The sequence below is a fragment of the Xyrauchen texanus genome, chromosome 2 (genome assembly GCF_025860055.1).
Source record: "Xyrauchen texanus isolate HMW12.3.18 chromosome 2, RBS_HiC_50CHRs, whole genome shotgun sequence".
Lineage (NCBI taxonomy): Eukaryota > Metazoa > Chordata > Actinopteri > Cypriniformes > Catostomidae > Xyrauchen > Xyrauchen texanus.
The window spans coordinates 40,416,883-40,438,897 of record NC_068277.1 but is presented as its reverse complement, the minus strand read 5'-3'; the positions used below and the strand labels follow the sequence as shown (position 1 = coordinate 40,438,897).

Sequence of the window (22,015 nt, the reverse complement as noted above, 5' to 3'; positions counted from 1 at the left end):
ACAAATCCTTTTCCTCTTTTTTTTAATTAAAAAAAAAAAAAAAAAATTTTTATTGAAGATTCAAAAAACTACAAAATAATAACAGACAATTGTTATATCACAAACAATCCAAAAACAAACAAAAAATACAAGAAAAATAACATGAATAATTACAATAGAATAAAATATATATATATATATATATATATATATATATATATATATATATATATATATATATATATATATATATATACATTAACAAACTTCAATTGATAATATATTTAGCATTACCTTACATTCTTTTAAACAAAACATTTAGAGTATAAATCAGTTATTAGCATAGCTTTCTTATTTTTAACCAATTTAAGAGACTCAAAATAAAATTCAAATTTCAATTTGAAATAATTTAAAACAAGGTTTAGAATTGGAAAATTTTGCTTTATGAATATGAAATGTACCTAGTAAAATAAAGGTATTAACAATATTACTAAGCTTTCTGTCTTTACAATCAAAAAAAGGTAATAATTTGTTTCCCATCAAGAGTGATTTTTTGAGTTATTTTAGATGCCAGATCATTTTCAATATTTTCCCAGAAAGTTAAACAAAATGAACAGCCATAAAAAAGATGGGTTAATGTTTCTTGTTCAGTTTTACAAAAACTAAAATTTGTATCACTAGATGTGAACTTTGAGATAAATAGATTTGTTGGATATATATTATGCAATATTTTCAGATGTAATTCCCTAATCTTGTTTGATATACAAAATCTAAAAGGAACAAGCCACTACACATGCCAATTCATCTCTGTGAATTGAGAATTCCAGAAAGATTTCCCACAATGAGTTGTTTTCTTTAAGTTTAGAAAGCATTTTCTGATATGCTTATTAGTACATTTACTACTCATAATATCTATACCATTTATATAAAGAGTAAATTTAAGGTCAGTAACTTCATTTAGTTTTTTATAACTTTTCATTAGTTCTAATATTCCATTAGGTATAGATTTAACAACTGAGTTATATTCTTTGAAAGTAATTGGGAATGCCTTCTCACTGAGAAAGGATTCATAGCTAAGAAATTGGTTATTGCAGTCAAAAAGGTCTTTTACAAAAATAATATCTCTATCAATCCAATTCTGTAAATAAAGTGACTTGTTCCCTTTAGTGATGCATTCATTATTCCATAAGATGGATTTGTGTGGAGAAAAGTTGTGAGTGACATAATTTCCAGTCCAAAAGAGCTTGTTGATAAAATTGGGATAGTTTTAGCGGCAATCTTGTAATATTGTAGCTACATTTCAATAAGAATTTTAGGCCTCCTACATTATTAAAGATGTTATTGGGAATAAAGTACCATAAGGATTCTGGTGCTCTCAAACATTCCTTCAACCGTTTCACCTTAAAAGTATAATTCAAACAAATCCTTTTCCAAGTAGATGCAAATAGTTCACCGTCACGTCAAGGCTGTGACGCTACAGTCACGCGTCTCTGCGTCAGAGATCTGCGCTCTCACTGGACGAGCAGTGTCAGCAAAACTAGCCACCATCTCAGTCAGTTTAGTTCATAAAGTGTTTCTCTCTTTCTTGGCCTAACTCTATTGTCATATATATTTAGTTCAAGAAGGCTTCAGTTAAATTGTCGCGAGGTCCGCCTGGATGGCTGAAGCCTCCGTTACAGGTAAGCAGTTCGTTATGGCTAACACAGTGGCTAGCGGTAGTGAAGTGCGGATGTTTTATAAGTGATTGTTATTATGGCCCACTGAATTTAACTGCTTTCCCACAGTATTCTATTCATTATATTATAGTATATCAGTGTGGTTTTCTTTACGCTATTAGGACTCTTTAAACTACATAATTTAATCAGCCATTATCACGTCACTTACGGCCGCCATGACATGGTGGAAGTTTGTTAGTGTAACAAAAAGTAATTAGCATGAAAGGCTGGTTGTTAATCGATTAAATATATTCATTTCTGGTCAGCAGAGAGAAACGCAGGTTATGTCTTCAATGTGACGTTGCAGTGTGTTGCAATAAAGCTGACGTCAGTATGAATGTACAGTACATGCAGTAAACTCAAATGAAGTCAAAGGGCACAGAATTAACTCTTATGGAAACTCTTATTTTCTGACTTTTAGACACATCAAAGTTGAATCCTGAGTCAGCTGAGTTTGTCCCACAAGCTAAACCGAACAGAAAAAGCTACAGGCCGCTGGAGAACAGTCAGGACTGGAGGGCTCATCATGCCGGGCAGCATCAGCGATTTAGACAGTCTAATCATGGGGACAATGCATTTAAAAACCCTGAGAATAATGCACTAACCCCTCCAGAACTTGCCATCAGAAGAGGTGCAAGGGGAGGCAGAGGTGGAAGACAGAGAGGTGGACAAGGTAGTGGTAGACTTAATAATGTCCAACGTCCCCAGAGTGAAAGATGGACAAAACCGGGAAGTGATACCAACTGCCCAGGAAGGGAACGTGGAGCTGATTTTGGTCGACGACCCCACATCCCTACTTCTAACAGATCCACAGATGAGGAGAGGCAGGAAAGACTACTTGTAGAGACAGACACAAGAAAGTCTTATCAAGGCAGCCGACAGAAGAAGCCCAATAAAGAGAGGCGGGAGGAGAACCAGGCTGCTGGAGAAGACAAAAAGCCTGTTGGGCCTCGTGACAATCCAGAACAGGAACCTGACTGGAGGAACCACAAGGGATGGAGAGGTGGAGACCGGCGCGTACAGCCCAATGTCCGTGGAGAAGGACCTGTGTCCACCCATGGGATTCAGGGTAACTGGAGGGAAAGAGAGCCCACTCAGAATAAAGAGGAGACAAGAGGTGTAGAAGGTGAGCTTGGAAGAGAGGACAAGTCAAACTGGAGTGGAAGAGGTGGGAAAGGGAAACGACCATTACTGCAGAATCCAGGACTGAGGAGAGATGGGGGTCCCGGTCGAAGAACCGGACCGGTGAAACGCATGGAGCCTCCCAAGAGCAAAGAAACACAGACAGGTAATGTGCTGGAGAACATGAGTTTTACTTGTATCTGTGGTCACAACATTGCTTGTTGTGATGTCACAGAAGTCATGAATATTTATTAGTTTTAGGGATGGGCATTGTCGTGGAATATCACGATGAATCTCTCTAAGTTGTAAGAAAACTCTCAGAGTCTTGAGTTCCAGATGCCAAAGTTGTAGTTTATTGAACACCAACAAACATGAGACCGGCCAGCTGTCCATTCTGACTGTCTTAGTCCAAAACCTCCTCTTCTATACAGTTTGTTATCTGGCATTACCTCATTTCTGTGCCCCTTTGTTATTTTTGTTATAAATGGATACTATTTGCCACCATTATCTCACAAAGCCTTTTGATATCTTTTTACTGGTAGAAACTTGGCTTTAGTCTATCTTCAAGGTCCTTAGTCTCATTATTTTGTTACAGCTGGGTGCTCTTTGTGGCCTCTGCAGCATCAACACTTTTAGTAACCTCATATGCCCTCTCCTGGGTCACACAAAGGCCAGGAAACTCATATAAGTATTTTGATATATAAGAAACATACTAGAATATTGAAAATATACTATATATTCCCACCTCTGAGACTTAAAAAAGTCTCACACTCTATTTCCCTCAAACCAGAGTGCAGTCACACAAGCCAGCCTGTCCCATTTCATCATGTAGCCAAAGTAGGCCACTCAGTCCACTATCCAATGCCATTTTTATGGGGCTGCACTCTGCAGAACTTGGGACCAAACATCTCCATCCACACTTAACGAGGAAGGAGTAAAAGATCCCAGTCCTCTAGCTAGCACTGTTCCTGGGGGTGGGTGACAAAAATCAACTCATTTGTAATAAGCATGTGCATGCAACTGTAAAGCCTTGCGTGATGTAGAGTACAATTGATTATCCATTAAGTAGAAGATATATATATATATATATATATATATATATATATATACATATACACACACATGCTTAACAAAACACTAGTAAAAGTAACAGTAATATGCATCCTTCGTTGCCAGAGGAACTCACAGACAATTCCGGTAGCCTGGAGCTATCTGGTGGTGTGTTGGAGTAGACAGCGGGTTTTAAACCACCAGTTGAGTCTATTTGCTCTTGCAGCCAAGCACTGAGGTGCTCGCCGCTCCTTTCTTCACATATGTTCCTCACATGTCTTCTTTTGGCAAATACTTCACATCCATATTATGCTTAAACATAATCATCATCAATACTACTTCTACTTGATTAGATACATTGTAATAAAGATATACTTCATTAATCATTATAAGTAATTGGTTACATTGAGAGTAATAGGGAATATGTCAAAAATAACAAACAAAACACCCTCTAACTCCTTTCTTGAGTTGCTATCTATTCTGTTATGTAAAATGAAAGTACAATAGTCTTGCTGTCTCCCTTACTATCAAAAACATGAGAAAAGTGTTCAAAAATAAAATTCCCCTTACATTGTTATTTTCTTGATTGCTTCTCAGTAAATCTCATCAAGTTCATCCAATCCTGGCCCAATGGTATATTGTCTGGTTGCTACACTTGTTTGCGTTGTCATCATTGATACGGCTACCATTTGCTTAGCCTCCGTTCTAGTCATAACTGATCTCAGAATGGGTATAATACAACATAATAATAATGCAAGTAGGGTCAGTCCCATAACTATTATTATACCTATTTTCATTAGCCCCAACTTCCATGAACCAAAAAGATCATCAAACCATTGCCCAAACCGCTGATCTCTCCCTACATTAGATTTAATTTCCTTTCGCAGGTCATGCAGTTTCCTCATCGCCTGGGTAAAAGTTCCTTCTGGGGATGTATTATTTGGTATGTATGTATATACAGCAATCTAAATCTAAACCTAATCACATTATTATTAAAAAACATTTCATCATCTAAATGCCATATTACTGCACAATTGCCCTTAAATTGTCCTACATTCGTTTTTCCTTTAGTTTTGTTAAAGCATTCATACTCCAGTTGACGATTTATTTTATATGATAATGGGCTTTCTTTTTTCTCATTATCCACACGTATTTGTCTAATCTTCTGCCTTCATCTCCCCACCCTATCATCTTATAATATTTATCATATTCCGGATGACCCAAGAATGCCAAACATTCTGCTGGGCAGTACACTGTTCTCCCTGTTTTACCACAATTTTTTGGCATAATACTCAGCGCTAATGCTTATAATCATACTGATTTGGGACTACTACAAATTTTTTTCAATGGAGTGGGTGAGCACATTACACAGTTTGTCATTTTTGCTTGCTTAGCTGTATATCTGGCCCATTTATACCAGTCATTTTGATTTGCATATTGTAATAGTTCCTCTGTTCCTGCTGACTCTATGGGTTCCATATCATTTTCTAAATTTATTTGCTTTTTCAGTCTTTGGGTGATTATTTTGACAGGTGTCTTTTGAGGCCGATTCTTCGGTTTGTTCTGCTTAGCCAAATTGCTTATCCAGATTCTTTGCTTTTCGGGTTCACCTTTGTTTAGTGATCCAGGCGTTAGCTTCTTTCTGATTTCTCGTGCTATGTTATCTAGACTCTGCTCATTCGGGAATAATATTGAAGGTCTGAGATGTCAATTGTAGGAAATTCATCATACCATAGTCGTTGTGATGGTCCTCGCCTGGGGAGTCTGGGCCTTAATTGATCGCCTGTCCGGTAGGCCCTGTATAGGAGGCAATACCTGTCCCAAATATGTTAGTAACAGCATCATCAACACTAATACCTCCTTGAGCTTCCATTCTTTCTCCATGTGCCACAACTCTTCCTCGAACAACTGCGCTTGTTGGCCTGTTTCATTTCCTTCAGTTGCTTCTGAATCTGTTTCAGCAGGACGATCACTTTCTTCTTGTCTTTCTCCTTCTTCACCTTCTTGGTCCTGTTCTTCTGTGACATGTACTTCCGTCTCACTTTCTATGCTTTCCTGCTCTACTGCGGCACTTCAATCCCTTTTTCTGTCGCAGCGTGCTCTTCCCCTACTTTCGCTCGTCCTTCTACTTCCTCTTCTCTTTCCTCAGATTCTGTAGCCGGTTCCTGCTGATCTTCTTCTTCCTCAGGTTCTTAGTTTTGTGCTTGCTGCTCTTCTTTGTCTGAATCTTGCCTCGTATTCATCGTTGGGAAGTCCATATTCATAGTTTCTTCAATACAGTCCGTCAAGTGCACTGTACTTTCTTAATTCACATTCTGGAGTATTTCGTTTTAGGTCAGCTTCATTGGAAAGGCCATCCAAGATCCCCAAGGCTGATTGTAGGGAACCCACTCTGCAGTATGCTTTCTTAGAATTGTTCATCTGGTGATCCTGGTCCTTCTTGGGACGTTTCTCTGGTAGGCCCCATCATTGGGGGCAACACTTGTCCCAAGTATGTCAGTAATAACATCCATATTATTATGTCTTTCTTATTCATTGGTATTGTAGGCGCAATTGTTTTCCACCTTCTCTCCTTCAGCTGGTCATCCTGTCCTAACTTGCTTCAATGATGGCAACAGCATGACTATTTCATTTTATATGCATAAAGAACACTGTAATCACCTCATATGGTTACATGTTTTATATTAACTAACAATCATTACTTTCTGCATTCATTTGATTAATATATTAAATGATTTCCCTTATTAGAGTCATTTGCTACACACACATTTGTTGCATCTCATTTCTAGCACTAAATAACACATGGGTCCTCTGCCTTCTCCAGGCAGGAGCCAGGCATAGCCTGACTTTGTTCCAATTAAAAACATTAGATCATCCCTTTAGTATCTATACACAACATTTTTCATGGTCATTCACAGAAAGGGTCATTCACAAAAAGGCTATAATTCTCCACAGAGGAGGTAAACTACCACAGGTGTTTCTTATCTTAAAACTCCCTACTCATTCACTTATCACATACATTTCATTTCCTCCTGTTTCCCAAGGACTCTCAATGTCTGTATCACATTAATTAATTTTCCCTGCAAGCTAAGCTGTTTTTCATAGTTTCAGACTATATCAGAGTAATTCAGAGTATTAAATCAATAAAAGAATTATCAAATATATAACATATCATTGGAGGAATCAATTTCCTCCCAGTTTGGTCTTTCTGTTGCATTGGGCCATTTACATTGATCAGTACTTCATCTGGTTTTTATTTAATCAATGGTAACACACAATATTATATTATTCCCTCTCACAAATTGTTGTTTCAATTATTATACCAATTGTAGCCAACCCTGCACCCTATTTCTTAATTAATTCCATTTATATTGTTACAAACAAACAAGACAAGCAATCGTAATCTTTAGTCACCACCATGTATCTTTTCCATTCTTCATTACTTTTAAAATGTATATGAGTTCAATTAAAGCATAAGTAAAAGTAATAAATCATCTTCCAGTCTAAATTCATTATCATACAAACATTCCCCATGTTTGTTTAATACTTCTATAAAATGTCAAGCACTCCTTTGTCTGCAACGGTTCTCAAAACTTTACCCCCAAAACCAATCTATAAATAATCCTCTACACAGGGTATGATCCCCTGAAAACACAGTGACAGAATGCTTAGTATTTAACACTGTGATAAGTTGTTTTAGTAAAGTGGTTATTAAAATGCTGTCGGGTTCAGTGGAACTTTACATTTTTGGGCAGGTCTCTTCTAGACCTCCCTTTTGATGCTTCTGATCTAAGAGCATTCATCCACTTCCTTAAACCCCTTTCAAACCTTCTTAGTCAGGTCTCCAGGGCGGTGACGCCCCTGCTTTGGTTGCTTAACCTTTTATGCCATTGTCAAGTCTTACCCGTCATTGGGTCGTCACCTCTTGCCACTGGTCTTGATGCTGCTCAGTCCTCAATCCTTAATAATTTGCTATCAGTAAACAGATATTTTCTTTTTCAGGGAGTATCACCAGAGAACCGACACAGCCAATGGAACATCTACAAATGCTTAAATATGGAGACAATTCAAAACATGGTTAAATTCAAAAAAGCATTATTAAAAATTCATCAATCTATTAAAATTGTCCAAAGTAAAAGTAAAATATGCTAAAATTGAACTCATTTATAGATAATTAATTTCCATTCAGGTTTTATTTCTGCTACTTCAGCAAATGTTACACAAAACTATGTATCATGGTGAGGACTAACATCAGATCAGAGCCTCTCAAGCTTCTAGGAAGCTTAATTAAAAACATCACCTCAATTCAATAATAGTCTCTAGATAGTTTTTGAACCTACATTTATACTTTCAGATGAATTTTCAACTTAATCTCTTTTCTTTAGTATAAACCCTTAACTTTAGATTGCCCTCTTAATATATAAAATCTTTAATCATTGATGAGGAGAGCTGTTTGAACTCCTTCATATCACTCTATCTAACATTAGTGTCAAGGCACATCATTTTACATATAAAAATAAAATCAAACCAAAATAAAATGAAATAAAACACTTATTTCTTCAAATTCTGCTCTTGTGTTTCTGTTTCAAGCAGACACTTATCAATTTTAGACTGAGAGTGTCCCTCACACTGTTTCTAATCTCATTACAGTTATTTCTTATTTTTTCATTTCACAATCTCACAATAATATATTTAATTTATTCTTCAACAGTAGAAAGTGATATTTATAATAACTGATTATAGTAACTGCTTTCAAACTTTCTCATTGCACACCAACAAAAAACTACTCTCATCTTCTGTCCATTCAAACAACATACAAATAACCTTCTAATCTTTAATAAAACAGAACACAATGTATTTTTTGACATTCTCTATATAATCAATTCAACTTATTTTTAGCCTTCTGTTCATGCAGAGCTTTACATTTACAACACCTATCTTATTATTAATATATTATAATCCCTTTTTATTGTTAAGTAATAATTTGTTATTACTACTTTCTCCATTTCTTACACTTTCTCAGGTGAAGGAACTTCCATTGTATCTAATAAAATAATATAAATCAAGTTTATAAACTAACAGAAAAGTAAAAGTTTAAACATAATAAAGTCTTAAAGACAAACATATCTAAAAACATATCTCTTTTCTTGTGTTTTGAAATAATTGCTCAGTAAGATACACTACGTACTTTTAATTTCTCATGACTCTTACATTATTTTTTTTATTTATTTTTTTTTAATTTTTTATCCAAATGTTTCATCATCTTTTAACAGTTATCACTATTATACCTCTAAAATTACACTTTCATGTATTAACTATGGCAAACTAAAATAGTAGTAATAGAAGTAGACACTCAATCAGCACTTTATAGCACACACTAAGCTCCTTTTTTTTTCTTTTCTTTATTATGAGGGTACTCTCTGGAAAATTTGGGGAGTAACCAATCCAATAGGTAACTCTATAACTTTGCCACATGTTTGTAATATTTACTCTTCAAATCAATAAATCAGTGGTTAGCTGCTGGATTTAAATTTAGACCCTCAGAACAATTTAGACACGGGCATTAAACCCCATTGATGGCATTCTGGAAAATCATAAAGTGATCGTATAGGACTGAAATAAACTTTTCCAGAGAAATTTTAATCCACATTATAAATGGCAAATCAATAATGATTACCAGCAGCAATGAGCGCAGGAGGATATATCAGATCAGTCACATCATTTTCAGTCTTCTTTGTGTCCTGATTTCCTCCTGCAGCATTAGTAACTTCTATAAAATCATCTTTCTCAGCCGTCCGCAATGGTGAGAAACTAGTTCCAGAATGAGTTAGTGAAACAACACACATAATAATAACAAATGAAACACAGAATAGACACATGAATATGAAGTTATTAACATTCATATATGAGGAAGTTATGATGTTCAATTTAATCTTAACCTTTCTCCATGGGCTTCACCCGCCCCAAAGACTAATTTTTAAATGATCCAAATCATTCTTAAATTTATGTTCCTTTAATTTTAGTCTCAAATGCAGCTTCTCAGTGTATCCACGATCAACCAAGACCTATTCTGTGTATACCAAACAAAAAATAAATAAAATAAAAATAAAATAGCTATCTATCTGCTTTCTATCTTTTTCTAAAGTCGGGGCCCCTTTCTGTCTGTCTGAAGACATCAAGAGAGGCCTGTTTCCCCTCAAAGCCATCCTCAATGCCCTCATCAGACAGTCCCTAACAAAAATAAAAAATCTCTGCCTATCTTGTGTTGGTTGATCAAGTTTACACCGACAACGCTGCACTCACATTTAAATTGTTCTCCAGACATTTTTTAAATCATAGAAAAATCAAAAACAACTTTCTAGTGTTTAATTTAATAATGTTAAAAATAGTATTCTCTCATAAACTGGACCAGACAGAACATAAAATGGACACATGAATGTGAAGTTTTCACATTTAAGGTTTAACTTAATAAGATACAAAATATAATTTTCTTATTATTTATTTTATCATCATATCATTGGCCCTCTTTTGCCATTTGCTTGAATATAACAACACTTATCTTAAATACAACCTTGGTTTAAAATCCAATAACTTTGACTTTAGTTTAGCGCAATACACTCGACTCAAAGCTTTATTGTTTGTCCAGATAATGTGATTTCCCAAATGCAATTCAATCACTTTAAAGTGATCACTTTTTTATAATCGAAATATTCTTACTCGTCACTTTGATGTAAAAGGAGTTATGATCTGACACATGTCCATTCAACAGCTGCTCCCTCTCAGTTTAGTTAATCTTATATCAGGCTTCATTCATGGCATGAAAAGAACAGCCCAAGAATAAACATTGTCCAGTCCACTAAGAGTTAACTTTTTGATTTCATGCACATTTTTGTTTTACAGCTATTTGTTTGTTTATACTGTATTATATTTATCCTTATACATACACACACACACTTACACAGACATACACATATATTTTTATCATTAGTTTTCATTCTACAATCATAATATTTATTAAGTGCCCTCTTTGTTTTTAATCATCAGATCTCTTCTGCCTCTTATATTGATGAAAATAGTCTAAATAGATTTTCTTTTATGTAAATTTCATACATACTCCTCATTAGTTATGCAGCAAAGGATCAACCTCTCTATCTTGATTGATATTTATTGGGCTCATATAACATACACTTCCATACGCAATCACACTTCAGTCATACTTCCCATACTTTCAAACACAGATACTCTCACAAACACAGAAACTTTCACACTTTTTACAAACACAAGGCCTTTATACATACAGAGCTCTCAAACAATACTATACTAAAACAAACCTATTACTTCTGCCCCTCCTTTTGCTCTCCTCTTTTTATCCCTCTCTCTCCTTTATTTCCATAAAAAACACTCATTATTTACAGTGGTTGATCGCTATATCTGTTAATTATTTTCATATTAAAACTCATGTACTTCCACCCACAGCTGTCACATCCATTTTGGGTCTCTGTTCAAGACAATTTCTACATTGGTGCTAATTCTCCTTTACTCTCCCTTTTAAATATCACCTTAACATTTTTGACTGTATTTAATTTGTTCATAACTCCAGAAATGATCACTCATTCCCTGTGTTTCTATTATTCATCTATATCTTTTCTTCTCTCAGTTAGTCTCCTCTCAAATTCAGTAACAGCTTATTTCCACATTATGATTTCTGTTTCATGAGGAAAACTGAGACAAGGAAAAAAAAAAGTCTCTCTGTTTCTGTGCATGCTCACAGCCCTCCCTTTACAGCTCCCTATTCTCGCTCTAGCAGCCCCTCCCCTACAGCTCTTCACAGCACTCAGTCTCTAGCGTACTGTATGAGAGAGAAATGTTACCTGCTGCAAATTCTTTCCAGTCAACAAACGGCCATTCTTGTTCTATTTCTCCTAAAATCACCACTTCAGTTAAGGTTCTCATTAACTCCTTTTTTACAGTTAATTTTCTCTTCTGCCCTGCGTAATCTATGTACTCTGATTCTTTCCAAAAATGATCGCTTCCCTTTGACACTATCAGTTTATTCTCCAATTCTCTCTCCCACTCTTCAGATCCGCATTGATCTCCAACTTTACAAAACTTGCTTGTCTCTGCATTTTTCTCTAGTCTTGTTCACTGTAATGGAAAACATTTAGCCTTTTCTTTATCTTTTTCCCAATTATTCTATTTTTTTTCTCTTCTGAATCTCCCTTCCCTCACTCACAGAGCTGTCCGTTCAGCTGACCAGTGAGTGAGAGCAAGGCAGGGAGTTATCAGAGAAGCAGGTGCCATTTTGCGTCTTTATACTTTTTCAACAATTGTTTTATTCAATTCACTGTTTCAATTAGTTTTCCACTTTTGCTCTCATTTAGCATTTCCTGCTTAGTGCACCTGATTCTCTGTATTATTCTGCCTTTGCACACAATACATCATCAACATTGCAATCATGCATTTGAATAAACACAAGAACAGCGCAATTAAAGCACACATGCACCAACAACATAGTTAGTCATGCACATTATTCATTATCTCAAACATGCACACATAGTTCAACAATTCCCGTTTTCTGCACAGTCCGGGTTCCGTCAAACACTGCAATAAATAACTTAATCTAACACCTGGAGGAATTTTGTGCGAATTTTCACTTCTCCACCCGTGTTAGGATTTTCACCTGTACAGGATTTTCAGCCACTCTTCTGGCAAAACCTTGAATAAATGCACCTAACCGGGAATTTTCACGGCGTACGCTTCTCGACTCACCCCCAGGCTTTTTCTACCTTCTTCAAATAAACTTTCTTAAACTCTCTTTAAACAATCCCACCCCCTATTTTTGAAATCTGGAACTCGCCTCTATTTTAGCCAATTAGTTCAAATTATTCTATGTCCGGACTGGCAAAAGTCTTAGGGAAGCCACTTACCGGGACTCGCTACCACAGATCACACAAAAACACCTTAAGCAAAGATGCTTACCTCAGTTTCTGGCGCCGGTGTTTCTGTGCGATTCGTGCAAGCCGTCCCACCAGCGACCTCTGCCCCCTTGACCTCAATGCGAGCCCCACGTTGGGCGCCAAAGATATGTCGTGGAATATCACGATGAATCTCTCTAAGTTGTAAGAAAACTCTCAGAGTCTTGAGTTCCAGATGCCAAAGTTGTAGTTTATTGAACACCAACAAATATGAGACCGGCCAGCTGTCCGTTCTGACTGTCTTAGTCCAAAACCTCCTCTTCTATACAGTTTGTTATCTGGCATTACCTCATTTCTGTGCCCCTTTGTTATTTTTGTTATAAATGGATACTATTTGCCACCATTATCTCACAAAGCCTTTTGATATCTTTTTACTGGTAGAAACTTGGCTTTAGTCTATCTTCAAGGTCCTTAGTCTCATTATTTTGTTACAGCTGGGTGCTCTTTGTGGCCTCTGCAGCATCAACACTTTTAGTAACCTCATATGCCCTCTCCTGGGTCACACAAAGGCCAGGAAACTCATAAGTATTTTGATATATAAGAAACATACTAGAATATTGAAAATATACTATAGCATTTTGGTCATTTTGTCTACTCGAGTACTCGGACTAATTACGCGAGTACTCGCCGAGTACTCAAAGGGCAATTACATGTTCACTGTATATGTAATAGCATGTCTGACAAAAGTCTATGGCTGCTTCATTGTGTCTTGTTGTTCCAGTGTATTGTCTATTCATTATTATAGGCTGTTATAAAATAGTCTGTTACAAATTGTAATAATCAAAATATAATGCATAATCAAAATATAATGCATCATATTTTGTCATTATGTGAAGATTCACTGCCCAACTCTGAAAGAATGTGCACAACGCGCATCCGTCTGTTCTTCCTTCGGGTTACCGTCTTAATATTAGTAAGTGCGCTCCAGTTTTTTTAGTGACTGTCTGAATCATCTATTTTACAATAACAGGAGATGCCATAACCATTGCGTTTTAATATGCGTGTTAAATTGAAGTTCAGTTTTGAAGATGCCGCATTGTGTTCCATTTAACTGCGCTCTGTCTAGCTGTTTGAAACTCTCGCCTGCTGTACACCACCACATGCGCCTAGTGTGTATGTGTAATGGTCCGTTCACATACAACATGAAGAAAATTTTCGCCTCACATTTCTCAAGGGTGTTTGACCGTTGGATTATAAATTACACGAGCGCGAGTAACGCGAACCCGCGAGTATTCCCCCTTCTCTTCCGGAAAAGGATAGGAGGAGGGGCTTCTACGACTTAGTTCATAGTAAAGTACAACCAATAGCTGGAATCAAGTAGACACACATATTTTCAGAACTTCCAGGTAGCCCAACTTCCTCGCTCACTTTCCTCCAAGCGATGCCTTTTTTTCGTCCGGTCTCTGTACATGTATGACGTTGTGTCATACAATTCTGGGTGTCCACACACCACTACAACAATTTTTTTCATTAATTTTTCCAGATTTCTTCAGCTGCTATGTCAGTACGTCAGTGACATTCCGGACAATCTCGTGGTACCGCTCGTATTATAAAGCATGAGTCCGTGGTAGTGCTATGAGACCGATATAGGCTAAGTGCTGATTTATTTTGGGAATATTTCAGTGAAATTTTTTTTGTTTCTCAGCCCTGTTGACAGCCCTACTATACTCTCAACAGGTTTGTTCAAAATATGCTCTTCCTGGTATACTGATACAGTATATCAGATTTATTGTAGTTTTGATTTTTTTATTTCATTTTTATTTATTATTTGCATTTTTTCACTCTTTGATGGTTAGTTTTATTTTTTTCTGTGAACACTTTAAAAAAAAAGAATTATTTTTCTTTTTTTAAAGAATTATAACACTGATAATTGTGTTATTTTAATGATAAATAATAAAGATATTATAGTGGATTCTTTTAATCTCTCTGTGTATCTTTCTTAATGATGAGCTTTTTGCCAATGTCTATATCTGTGTATTGTATTTGTAGGGTGTCTAATTGAGCAGCTAACAGAGGAGAAGTATGAGTGTATGGTCTGTTGTGAAGTGATTCGACTTATGGCCCCAATTTGGAGCTGTCAGAGCTGTTTCCACGTATTCCATCTTAACTGCATCAAGAAATGGGCTCGCTCACCTGCATCTCAAGCCGATGGTACGTCAGCCATCTCACCTTTGACTTTACAATAAGAATAGTGCCAACATACTAGATTTCACATAAAAACCTATTCAATCTGTACACTGGTTAATCCCCAGACATTGTAGATTAGTTATACAAAAATAGCCATATTTCAATAATTGATTAAAATTGTTCAACATTTACAGATGGTAGTGAAGGCTGGCGATGTCCTGCGTGCCAGCATGTGGCATTGAAATCCCCAAATGCCTATACTTGCTTCTGTGGTAAAATTACTCTTTTGTGCATCAATCACATGATTCCTTGTCTCTGCTGTGGATCTTGCATCATTCGAAAAATTATCATTTGTATTTAACATTTCAATTGATAATAGTGTGACACTTTCAATGTAAAATTAAATTCTGTTGGTCCTCTTTATTTTTCATTCAACTTTAATTTTGTTGGACAGGGAAGGTGACCAATCCTGAGTATCAGCGGACTGAGATTCCTCATAGCTGTGGAGATATGTGTGGAAAGAAAAGGAGTGGAGGGGAATGCAATCACCCATGCAATATGTAAGAGATCAGCAGCATAATATGCAGCCCTATATTCATTTCAGCTTTTGAACATTAGTTGATTTTGCCCATATTATAATATTTGTAGTGTAATCAGTAATTTAAATGACTGGCACATTTTCAGATGCTTGAGTTGCTATGATGGTGATTGCATGTATTTCTATAACCTATATGAACTGTTTATTATCATAATGGTCTTAATTCAGTTCTTTTGAATTTATGTTGGCATTCTTGCATGATAATGTCACTTGCTCTTTGTAGCTTGTGCCACCCAGGTCCCTGCCCACAGTGTCCTGCTTTTATCACCAAGCCCTGCATTTGTGGGAGAATGAGGTATTATTTACTCTTATTACTTCTACATGGAAGCATTTTCCCCGATATACATAGGCAAAAAAACAAACATTTTTCATGTGTTTGCAGTAAGCAGGTGCGTTGTAGTCAATCAGGACCTTTGCGCTGTGAGGAAGTCTGTGGGGCTCTGCTCAACTGTTCAGAGCACTCCTGTCTCCAGGTGTGCCACGCAGGGCAATGCCAACCCTGCCAACTACGTGTACAACAAGGTAAGCAATCCTTATATCATGAGTCCCTTTTTTTATTACTGTTTTATTAAATCTTTCTTTTCAGTATTCTTATTTCATTCAGTCATATACTTTTACATGTTTCCATCCACCTGCCATTTTCTCATGCCATTGTACCCTTTTTAGCATGCTTCTGTGGTGTGGTATTCAGAGAGGTGGCTTGCGGGACTGATCGTGCGAGTTTTGATGGATCAGGATATTTCTCCTGTTTCAAGCCCTGTGGAAAGTATGTAAAATTTCCACTTAGGTCCTCAGTTTTATAACTATGTACTTTTGTATGTATGACTTTAATAATTTAAGCAATTGTGCAGTAGTTATTCTCTTCAAACTGTATATAGTCCCATCACCTTTTTGTGTTGGGACCTTTTTAATAATTCCTTGATTATATCAACTCTGTGCTTTTCGTTATTTTCTAAAGGCATTGTATTGTATTTATGCTGCTTGCTTATTTGGTGTAGTGTCAACTCTCATTTCTAAATGTGTTGCTCTAGGATGCTAGACTGCCAGTCCCATCGCTGTCAGCAGTCATGCCACCCTGGGCAGTGCCAGCAATGTCCACGCAGCACCAGGCTGGTGCGCAGCTGCTCGTGTGGGCAGACTCCACTCTCTAAACTTCTAGATCTTGGATATCCAGAGAGGAAGACCTGTACTGACTCAATCCCCTCCTGTGGCAAGACCTGCAACAAGCCACTGCCATGTGGGGATGCCCGTATGTGTCTTATATTGTAAATAACTACAGTTTGGGTATTAATTATGGCATTCCAGTTGAGTATGGAGTCACACACCTTTATAATCGTTATGGTTGATACGTAAGCTAACATTGTGACTGAGCAAAACCTACCTTTTATACATTTTATTTTGAGGTTGTCAAGGAAAAAAACAATAATATTTTAAGATTGTCAAAATATTAAGCAATACATAAAGTCTTATTGGGGGCCTGGGTAGCTCAGCAAGTAAAGACGCTGACTACCACCTGGAGTCGCAAGTTTGCATCCAGGGCGCAAGCCACTTGATAAAATGCGTGGATTGACCGTCTCGGACATGGAGGCAGCTGAGATTCGTCCTCCACCACTGTATTTAAATGAGTCTCTACACCACCACAAGGACCTAGAGCACATTGGAAATTGGGCATTCCAATTTGGGGAGAAAAGTGGAGAAGATCCCCCTAAAATTTTCTTATTTCATGCACAAAGAGAGTGTCTAGAGTTCGGAACAAGTATTTTACATTCTCCTATCACTGTAGTTGTCTTATAATAGCATAAAAGAGTAGCACGTTGTATAAAGAGTAGCAGTTAAAAAAAAATCTTTTGTCACAATTTACGTGACTGTGGCAATGTTTTTTCTAAATGAAATTACGTGGTTTGTTAGAGGTATCATTGCAATTTCGAGGTGAAATGTCCACTGAGGGGTACTAAAAGCAAGTTAAATGTTTTCTCAAAAAGAGGATGTTTTAAGGTTAATGCTCTAATAAAAGTTTTTGTTGATGTTGCGCCTCTAGTGGTTATTGCACCAGAAAGCTGCAGCGATATGTTGAACAAGGCATGTAAAATCATTTAGCTAAAATATAGTTATAGTAACGAAAATCTATGAGACCAGGTTTATATTTCCGTTGCATTTGTGTCTGATCTGTTGTAGACTCAGTCCACCTGTGTGAAAAGCTCTGCCATGAGGACAGCTGTGGACCCTGCTCTTTGACCTCCAGTATTCATTGCAGATGTGGCAGTAACAGCAAGGTTAGTCTGGGATCACACAGCTGCACCGAGGTCAGGAAAGTTTTGAATGCCCCAAACCTAATACATATTCTATGTATATATCTTTATAGGAGGTTCCTTGTGCAGCAGTTCAGTCTGAAGGTAAGAATTTGAATGATTGTATAACACATTTATGGAACAAATGAAGTATGTGTAATAGAGTTGCAGTTTTAATGCTAGTGTGATTTTCTTTACAGAAGACATGGTGTTTACATGTGAGAAACGCTGCAACAAGAAGCGCTTCTGTGGCAGGCACAAGTGTGGAGAGTTGTGCTGTGTGGTGAGTCCATTTTGTGTTGTTGTGAAAGTTTGTCTCTTTGTGCAGCAGTCATAAGAAAGGTTTATTAAAGGGTTAGTTCACCCAAAAATGAAAATTATCCCATAATTTACTCACCCTGATTCCATCCTAGGTGTATATTTCTTTCTTCTTTCAGCCAAACACAATCAGAGTTACATTAAAAAATATCCTGGCTCTTCCAAGCTTTATAATGGGAGTGAATGGTACCTTAGATTTTGAAGCCCAAAAAAAGAGCATCCATCCATCATAGAAGTAATCCATATGGCTCCAGGGGGTTAATAAAGTCCTCCCATTATTAAGCTTGGAAGAGCCAAAATATTGTTTTAATATAACTCTGATTGTGTTTGGCTGAAAGAAGAAAGTCATATACACTTATAATGGCTTGAGGGTGAGTAAATTATGGGATATGTTTTTGGGGTGAACTAACCTTTTAAATGTGCTCACTCTTTTTCAGGACGTGGAACATAAATGCATGATGATTTGTGGCTACAAGCTCAACTGCGGCCTGCACCGGTGTCAAGAGCTTTGTCATCGTGGCAACTGCCCGCCTTGTTGGCAAACCAGTAAGCTTTACCAGATGTGTTGTCGTCTTGAATCCCATCTTTCACATGTTTGCCCTCCAATAAAGCCTCTGTGTAATGTTTATCCTCTTCATCACATCCAGCACTGTGTGTTTTCTCCTAAGGTTTTGACGAGTTGGCGTGTTACTGTGGGGAGACTGTGCTGTACCCGCCCATCCCTTGTGGAACCAAACCTCCTGAATGTAAAAACCTGTGTACACGCAGACATGAATGTGATCACCCAGGTACTCACGTCACCTACCTATACAAACTATAACAAATAAACCGTAAGATCTCAGGAGATGGTCATTCAACTTTTCTGTCTCAACACCTGACTATTTCAGTTTCAAAGTTTGACACACTTTCAAACACAAGCACATGAATTAACTGAAATATCATGTAATGAACTGCAAAAATGGGTGAGCAGCTGTTGATTTGTGATATGATTTTCCTGTAGTATTTCATTCCTGCCATAGTGAAGAGAGATGTCCTCCCTGTACCTACCTTATCAAGAAGTGGTGCATGGGTAATCATGAGGTAACAAGATTTTTGAAGTGTGTCTCTTGTCAAATTTCATTTTAAAGTCTGTAAAGAGTGTTAAAAAGATTATAAAAAAAAAAAAAAAGAAAAAAAGATTAAAGACTAAAAAAGAAAAACTATTAATCCCCATTCAAACTATTGATTATTAACAATAATGTTATAATATAATTGTTTCTATAATTGAAATGAATAAAATAAAAAATAAAGAGATAAGTAAATCTCATCTGCCTTACTTTCCATTGTCCCATTTCTCCTTAGCAAAGGAGTAATATCCCATGCCACCTGCAGGACATCTCATGTGGTTTACTATGTGATAAGCTTTTACCCTGCGGTTCTCATCGCTGTAAGAGGATATGTCATCGTGAGGAATGCCAGGCAGAGGGAGACTGTAAGCAGCCATGCGCTCATCCTAAACCTGACTGTGGGCACCCCTGTGGAGCTACCTGCCACACAGGCACCCCCTGTCCACCTAGTATTTGCAGTGCCAAGGTACTTATCCCAGATTTAGTCTGATCTGATGTATGATCAGCTACTGCATGACTGGCTATCCATAACAAGTATAAATGGAAATTTAAAGTAGTGACATGTTGTATGAAGGCTGCTGTTACATTATAGGTTATGTAGAGCAATGGTTTACACTAAATGGCTTAATGGCAGTGGTACACTAAAGGGGGTTCCATCATTTTCCAAGGAGTTTAATATAGTTTTACATCATTTTACATAATAGTTTTACATCATTTTCAGATGAAAATGTTTTTTTTCCATGTTTAGAATACAGTGCATCTGGAAAGTATTCCAGGGTACCCGCGGGTCTTAAAAACCTTGAAAAAGTCTTAAATTTGATAATCTCAAATTAAGGCCTTAATAGCCTTGAAAGTCTTAGATTTCGTTACAAAGGTCTCATATTTTTTTTTGCCTTTCCTAGGATTGTTCATACCGTAACAAAATTAACTGTTAATGTAGGCTAATTAAAAAATCATGCAGCGTAACGTTGAGTGCACCTCGCGCTCCACGTCATAGCAGAAAGCGCGAAAGCATGCGCATCCGTTACTATGGTTACTAGGCAAGTGAGGTACAGACTGTACAGACCAAGATAGTAGCTAGCCTAGTTTGTCTGTTAAAATGGGAAAGTGTCGGTTTAATCCGCTGTGGCCAAGGAATCCGAATTACGTTTGGGTCAAGTCTGTGCCAGGAAATGACAGCGAGGCCTATTGCTGTTGGTGCCGGAAATCTTTTAAGCTAACGACGATGGGTGTTACGGCCCTGGACTCCCATATGAAGGGTGCCAAACACACCGCGTGTAGTACTGCTCGCCAGCGCCAACCACCTATTGTTCTGTTCTGTGCAGCACAGACCTCTTCGGTTACTGAAACAGCTCTGGCTATCAATAATGAAGAAATTTATACATTAGAAGCATTGCCACCACAGCCAAGGAACATCCTATCTTACTGTGGCTCAACACCAACTCTGCGGGCAGAGGTGATGTGGGTCCTTAAAACAATCTCTGAGCACCACTCTTACACATCAAATGAGAACATTACAAAGATTTTTAAAACCATGTTTCCTGACTGCGAGGTTGCAGCTACATTCTCGTGTGGAAGCAACAAAACTGCATATATTACTAAATTCGGATTGGCTCCCTTTATAACTAAAGAACTGACTGACCAGGTCAATATGGCCAACGGGTTTGTTGTCATGTTTGACGAGAGTCTCAATAAGATGACGAAAAGTAAGCAGTTGGACTTTCATATTCGCTACTGGGTGGACGACCACGTCCAGTCACGATACTTCGGCTCGCAGTTTATGGGTCATGCAACGGCAGTGGACCTGCTCAAAAATTTCATTTTTTCAATTCATTTTTAAAATGTGGAGTTTTTGTATTTATCAATAATATATGATATAGTTAAGTAACATAACACGACCAAGTGAGCTGTTCTATAATATCACGATTGCAAATGTTACATTGAATGTATAGTTTAATAAACAAGTAGCCTAGTTAATATGTAGTCACTTACAATTTATACGCATTATCGTTTTGTTCTATTTTACCGACGAAAATAGTCACAAAAGAAAAGCAACACTAAGCGCTGTCTTTTGTTATTGAATTATTCAGCATTTTGAACGAATCGGTTTAATGAATGACTCAATGATTCATTTATTAAGATGGTCACTTGCCGCCACCTATTGGTTTATTGTTTAAAGGCATCATTGATTTTTTTTATATTATTTGTTTAAACATCAATCTCATAAAATTATTTATTACAATTGATTGATAACAGCCCTTATTATTAAAACTGAATTTGATCAAATGTAAGAATTTGACAGGTACAGGATGCATCTTGAAAGTGAACGAAAGAAAAAAGAATCTCAATCACATAGTCAAAGAAGAATAATGATTGAAGAGGAGTTGGAGCAGCTAAAAAAGACAAGACAGACCATCCAGGAAGTTGCAGAGCATCTGAGGAGGGATGCAGATAAGATGGCAGAGGAGGCTGAGGGCAAACAAGGCAGCAAAATGGCAGAGTTAATTGCCAAGTCAAACGCTTTGAGAAGAAGTCACAAGCAGAAGTTGACAGAACTTGAGAGCCTGGGTGAAAAAATTGCAACCAAGGCAGCAGAGCTGCGAAGGCTGTAGTGTTCAACACCAAGTTCAAATCTATTTGTTTATTACAAATCAAATCTGTGTTACGCTGTTGCGTATGTATTAAATACAACTGATAATTTAAATAAAATATTTTATTTAATTCAGGTAGCTACTTG

At 37.0% G+C, this 22,015-nt stretch overlaps 1 protein-coding gene across 1 annotated transcript in view; it reads left to right on the top strand.

Annotated features, from left to right (window-relative positions):
* The first annotated feature begins 1,479 nt into the window (after positions 1–1,479).
* nfx1 (nuclear transcription factor, X-box binding 1) overlaps positions 1,480–22,015 on the top strand; it is a 28,313-nt gene continuing 7,777 nt past the window's right edge. The window contains exons 1-16 of the mRNA XM_052149247.1: positions 1,480–1,658; positions 2,116–2,982; positions 14,831–14,992; positions 15,163–15,240; positions 15,423–15,528; positions 15,790–15,861; positions 15,949–16,088; positions 16,233–16,332; positions 16,598–16,815; positions 17,742–17,839; positions 17,929–17,959; positions 18,055–18,137; positions 18,610–18,718; positions 18,841–18,960; positions 19,173–19,252; positions 19,514–19,744. Of these exons, the coding sequence (XP_052005207.1) occupies positions 1,637–1,658; positions 2,116–2,982; positions 14,831–14,992; positions 15,163–15,240; positions 15,423–15,528; positions 15,790–15,861; positions 15,949–16,088; positions 16,233–16,332; positions 16,598–16,815; positions 17,742–17,839; positions 17,929–17,959; positions 18,055–18,137; positions 18,610–18,718; positions 18,841–18,960; positions 19,173–19,252; positions 19,514–19,744 (2,517 nt within the window). The 5' untranslated portion in view covers positions 1,480–1,636. The remainder of the gene's footprint in view (positions 1,659–2,115; positions 2,983–14,830; positions 14,993–15,162; positions 15,241–15,422; positions 15,529–15,789; positions 15,862–15,948; positions 16,089–16,232; positions 16,333–16,597; positions 16,816–17,741; positions 17,840–17,928; positions 17,960–18,054; positions 18,138–18,609; positions 18,719–18,840; positions 18,961–19,172; positions 19,253–19,513; positions 19,745–22,015) is intronic.